Source organism: Otolemur garnettii, unplaced genomic scaffold (assembly GCF_000181295.1).
Source record: "Otolemur garnettii isolate 467f Iridium unplaced genomic scaffold, OtoGar3 scaffold00501, whole genome shotgun sequence".
NCBI classification, from domain to species: domain Eukaryota; kingdom Metazoa; phylum Chordata; class Mammalia; order Primates; family Galagidae; genus Otolemur; species Otolemur garnettii.
In genome coordinates this window covers 18,465-23,963 of record NW_003852896.1, presented here as the reverse complement: position 1 = coordinate 23,963, position 5,499 = coordinate 18,465, and the positions used below count along the sequence as shown (strand labels likewise).

At 39.4% G+C, this 5,499-nt stretch overlaps 1 protein-coding gene across 1 annotated transcript in view; it reads right to left on the bottom strand.

Annotated features, from left to right (window-relative positions):
- The window catches only part of LOC100946493 (complement factor H-related protein 4-like), a gene marked incomplete at its 5' end in the record, with an annotated part of 10,810 nt that extends 7,554 nt beyond the window's left edge, over positions 1–3,256 (bottom strand). Inside the window, 3 exon segments of the mRNA XM_023509153.1 lie at positions 1,866–1,869; positions 2,620–2,792; positions 3,223–3,256. Of these exon segments, the coding sequence (XP_023364921.1) occupies positions 1,866–1,869; positions 2,620–2,792; positions 3,223–3,256 (211 nt within the window).
- Positions 3,257–5,499: the final 2,243 nt, after the last annotated feature.

Below are 5,499 nucleotides of genomic sequence, written 5' to 3'. Positions count from 1 at the left end.
AGTTTTAGTAAAATGAAAAATTTATATTCAAAATAAATATTAAAGAAAAGGAAAATGCTAGCCCCATAAACAAATGCATTTGTGTATTTATAATTGAAAGAGAATTAATACTCACAATTTTCTGAGATTCCAACAAACAAGTACAAAACGACCAAAAAAGATAAATTAACACAAGGTTAAACTTCATTTTATAGATTGCAATAAATAAATGCCAATTAATCTGTGAATATGCATGCTAAACTCAATTGTTAATAAAATAAATGTAAATTAGCACAACAACACTATAACATTTTGTAGCCACTCAGTTGGTAAATACTAAAATGTCATATCAGAAGTTATTAACAAGAATGTAAAACCAAAAGGAGCTATTACTATTGGAACAAGTACTATAGGGATCTTTCTAAAGTAGATTATGCATAATGGCCCAGAAAACCCATTCCTAGTAATGACTCTGAGAGAAACTCAATGACAAATAGCTTTACTGTAAGAATGTCATATCAATGCTTAAACATATCAATGTCACTTTTGGCTATCATTATACTTAATTTTTACTTTAAACTATATATTTTTTTCTTACATATACATGTGTTTATTAGGTTTCCACTTTTGCCTTCACAGAATTAAAAAGGCTTAAAATTTAATAACAATAACAATACTTTAAACTCTACTTTTATAATCATTTTGAGTCAAATGATTAACTGATGTCTAACAATTAAGTTCCAAACTCATCCTAGAGAAAGTGCTGCATACCTCCTTTCACTGGTTACCTTTAAAATACTCCCCTTGGGAAGCTTAGCACCAATGCTAGCACCTAGGTCATGCTTCAAAGCAATTTTGGAACTCTTTTTCTGGAATGACCACCAGAGCTCCATTGTATTACCCTTGTCATCTTAAATGTCATCAAAATATCTCCTTTCATGGCTCGGTGTCTGTAGCTAAGTGGTTAGGGCACCAGCTACATACACTGGGGATGACGGATTCAAACCTAGCCTGGACCTGCTAAACAACAATGACAACTACAACAACAACAACAACAAAGTAGCTGGGCATTGTGGTGGACACCTGTATTCTCATCTACTTGGGAGTCTGGGGCAAGAGAGTTGCTGAAGCCCTAGAGTTTGAGGTTGCTGTGAGCTGAGATGCCATAGCACTCTACTCAGGGCAACATAGTGAGACACTGTCTGAAGAGAAAAAAAAATCTCCTTTCCAATATTTCTTTTATCTTTGGTAAAGAAAAGAAGTCATTATGGGGCCATATTAACTGAGTAGAGTGTTTCCATACAGTTATTTAAAACTCCCTCATAGATGGTACTGTGTGAGTTGGTGCATTGTTGTGATGCAAGAGCCGTGAGTTGTTATCAGGTTATTTTCATCTGACTTTTTCACCCGGTCTTTTGAACATTTTTGAATAGTAAACTTGATTAGCTGTCCAGTTGGTACAATTTCATAATGAATAATTCCAGTGATACTAAAAGACATTAACAATATTGTTTTGACTCTTGATTTGGATTGATGGAACATTTTTGACTGAGGAGAATTGAATAACTTCCATTTTGCACTTTAACACTTTGTTTCAGGTTTGCATTGGTACACCTATGTTTCATCACCAGTGATAACAAATGGTTCAAGATATTGTCTTGCTTCCACAAAATGTCTTGGCAACCTTTTTCTCCTTTGCTTTTGTTCATCAGTAAACTCCCTTGGAACTATTTTTGCACATACCTTTCTCATCCCAAGTGTTTCAGTTAATATTTTCCTATTTCTCTATCACTGTTTACTTGGTCTGCTATTACTTCTCACAGCTAACCATTTTGATGAACAATTCTATGGAGTTTTACTATGTTTTCATTAGGTCTGTTCCTTACTGACTGCTGTGACCTCTCTTCATCAGCAACAATTTCTTTCCCCTCAAAAGCATTTAATGCGTGTGTACACTGCTCTTTTCTTCATGATATTATCCCTATAAACTTGGACTAATTTGTTGCTGATTTCACTTTAATTCTTGCCAAATTTAACAAGACATTTAATGTTCATTACTCTAATTCAAAATCAAACAATCTCACGAGGCTCAAAGACACATAGCAACAGTAAACACCTCTCAGCAACACACTGCCACACATTGACTTAAACACAGCTGTGAGAGGCTGATGTGCCAAGGGTGTGAAACCTTAGAGAGCTGTTTGTACAGAGCTGCAAGTGGAGGTGCATGGTGGCAAATTCAGAAACTTAACTGTCAGACTTCAGACATATTCAATGATAAATTACTAACAAATATGTCAAATTCTTTTACTGCATTCTTGACTGATGTCTACTAATAGACATATTTACTTTGATATCTACTTATCAAGAAATTTGTGTATCAACTTATGTATAATTAAAAAAATAAAACTAGGGACAGCGCCTGTGGCTCAAAGAAGGGCGTCAGCCCCATATGCCAGAGGTGATGGGTTCAAACCCAGCCCCGGCCAAAAACTGCAAAAAAATAAATTAATAAATCAACTAAACAAACATGTCTGTTGGCAAAAGAAGAAGTTAATATATACATTTTGGCATATATTTGTCAATATAGATGAGCCTTAGAAAATTATAAATATGCTGGTGTCTCAAAGCAGTTTACTTACTGATGCATTTGGGAGGAGGAAGCCAGCCATTCTCTGTACACGTAATTTTGGTCTGCCCATTGGGAAGACTGTAGCCAGAATTGCAACTGACTGGTACAGATTCACCCTCTACATACGTTCTTGCATAATATGGATATTGTCCATTTTCCAAATAATTGAATATACGTTGTCCTAAAGACCAGAAGAATGAGAAATTAATAACAGTAAATGAGAAACATAAATTTGTTTGAAACAGCAATTTAAAATTAAAATATTTAAAGAAGATTGCATAAATATCCAACAATACTGTATAACTTAAGAAAAACTCAAGCTAATACCAGATGTAAAGAGATCATTATCCAATGTTTCTTATCTTCAGTTTTTATAATTAAAATATGTACAGATTATACAGATATTCTTGTGACATCTCTATATGTATTTTTCGTGTGATTTTCATGAAGAGCTCTTCCTAATGGGAAAGTCATGTTTTGGTCTATTTCTAGATGGCTCTTCCTTGGCCTTTCTTTTATCATATAAGACTTAATTGTAGTCAAATAGAAGCTTTCATCTCTCCGTGTTTTGGAAGTTTTACACAAACATAGTTATAAGGAGATTTACTTACTGCGGCATGGTTTTGCTGGTGACCATCCTTCTTTTGTGCAGTGAATGTACTCCCATTGATTTCATGAAGAAGTCACAAAATTACGGTCACAGCGATACTAGAAATATTTTCCAACAGCTACTGGAAAGTATGGTCTATATCTATCTTCATCATGTTTTATTTCTGGAAAATCACAAGGTTTCACTTGCAATAAAAAATAAAGAAAGAAGTGTAAGTAACATTTTATCTAATGAACAATCACATTGAAGGATGGAATTTTTGACTAATCAGTTATATTCCTCTTATTAGCATAGGTACACTCATTCCATTAAGGTTTCTAGGTCAAAAAACAGCTGAAGAATGCAGACAACTGAAATAGTTGGGAAGGACTTTCTAAATGAAGGGAAAATTTTGTCTAGTGAGTCATATGATGAATACATTTATATGAAGGTTCTCCAGGAAGAAAACTGCACAGACTTACTTATTGTATTCCACTTAAGTACATATACTCTGATCCTGGTGAATATATGAGCCTACATGCTGATTTTACTCAGCTCATGTCTTTCATTTCCATTTTCATCAGAAGTAAGATCTCTGAGGGACCCGGGAAAGATGGCTGACTGAAGCCAGCATTTGGCAGAGGCTCCCATCCAGAGGGAGAAATAATGGCCAGAAATAACTCAATAAAGCAGAAGATCGGGAGCTGGGCTGAGAGAGAGGATTAATAGATTCGTATCACCCCTGCTGTGACAAGCTGGGACTCCAAGGAAACAAATTTCAGGTACAAAACCCATCCCAGAGAGGACAGTTATCCTTCCCCTCCCCCCAAGAGAGCGGCTTGAGACAATTATTGAACAGAGGACCCTTTCTTTCACCAAAGGGGAGAGAACATTGAGGCCCAGAACTCCCTCCATGGAGAGATATAGCTGCAAGCCCAGGCAGACACTTGCTTGGGCCAAAAGTTGATCTAGTATTCTCCCTAACTTCCTGAACTCCCAATACACCCCTCCCCCATCTCCTGCTAGTCTGGAAGACGACCCCCTGAAAAATCTGGAGCATTTGGCAGATTTTTGCTAGGGCAGGGCACCTCATGAACTGTGGGGCAGTTGCACTAAAACTATAACTTTAATGGAGGCGGGGAGTCACAAGGGGAGAGAGACTTGCCCCATGTTGGAAAGAGCATAGCTTGCTACCATCCACTGGGACCATGGCCCACTAGGTCTCCAGCTCAGGAACCCATGGTGGGCACGCTCCTATGACCAGTAGCCATGGCAGTAACTCCTGCCTGGTTCCTATGACCCAGGTGGCTCACAGCCAGTCACTCTATCCTTTGGCTCCCCGCCCAGCTCCTGCATCCTTAGGTCCATGGCAGGCCACTCCTGCCAGGCTCCTAACCTAAGGCCCCAGAGGCCAGCAACACTGCCCTCTGGCTTCCCGCCCAGCTCCTGCAGCCCAAGGCCAGGGGTCTGCAGCTCCATCCTTAGGTTTCCTGTCTGCCTCCTGTGACCCTTGAGCTGGGGGCAATGCCCTTCAGCTCCCCACTGACTCCAGCAACCTGCACATGGCAGTACTCCAAACCTATGACACCACCCTGGACAATGGTAGCACTGCCCCTGACAGTGGTGGTGGCTCCACGGTCCCTCCCACTGGGATCAAGTTGAGCTGCCAGTGGACCCCTGTTGCCTAGATGCTGAAGACCTTTTGAACTCTCCCACCAGATCGTGTTTGTGTTGAATGGAACAATTGGTTTGATGCTTTTGACCTGAGCCCATCACCCAGGGATCCACCAAGGTTGTACACTGATTGTGCTGTTGTGGGACTGTGGGATTCTCCTCTGCCAGTTGTCAACTGTGTGTGTGTGGGGGGGTCTTAATTGCTTATATATCTCCACAGCTGAGATTTCAGCCCAAAGCCACTGACTCACTAGGATTGGGCAGAGACTAACTGAATAATGGTCAGTGCCATCTAGCCCCACCACACCAAGCAGGTCCTTTAGTTTCAGGCTGTAGTTCTGAATGAATCCTTTGTAAAGCTCTAAGGGAAAAGCCTCCATCACTAGTCCCAGTTCCTTGGTAAAGGGCTGGTCAATTACATCTCCAGGAGCCCTGAATTCAATTTTACATTGCCAGTTTCTCTAGCCAAATGGTGAAAAATAATCATGGGGTGGAATCGGTGGAAAAACTCTGGCAGCATGAATAATCAGAGTAGATCACCCCAAGGAATGACAAAGGAGACACAGCAGAAGATCCCATTCATAAACAAATGATTGAGATGTCAGAAATTTTTTTTTTTTTTTTT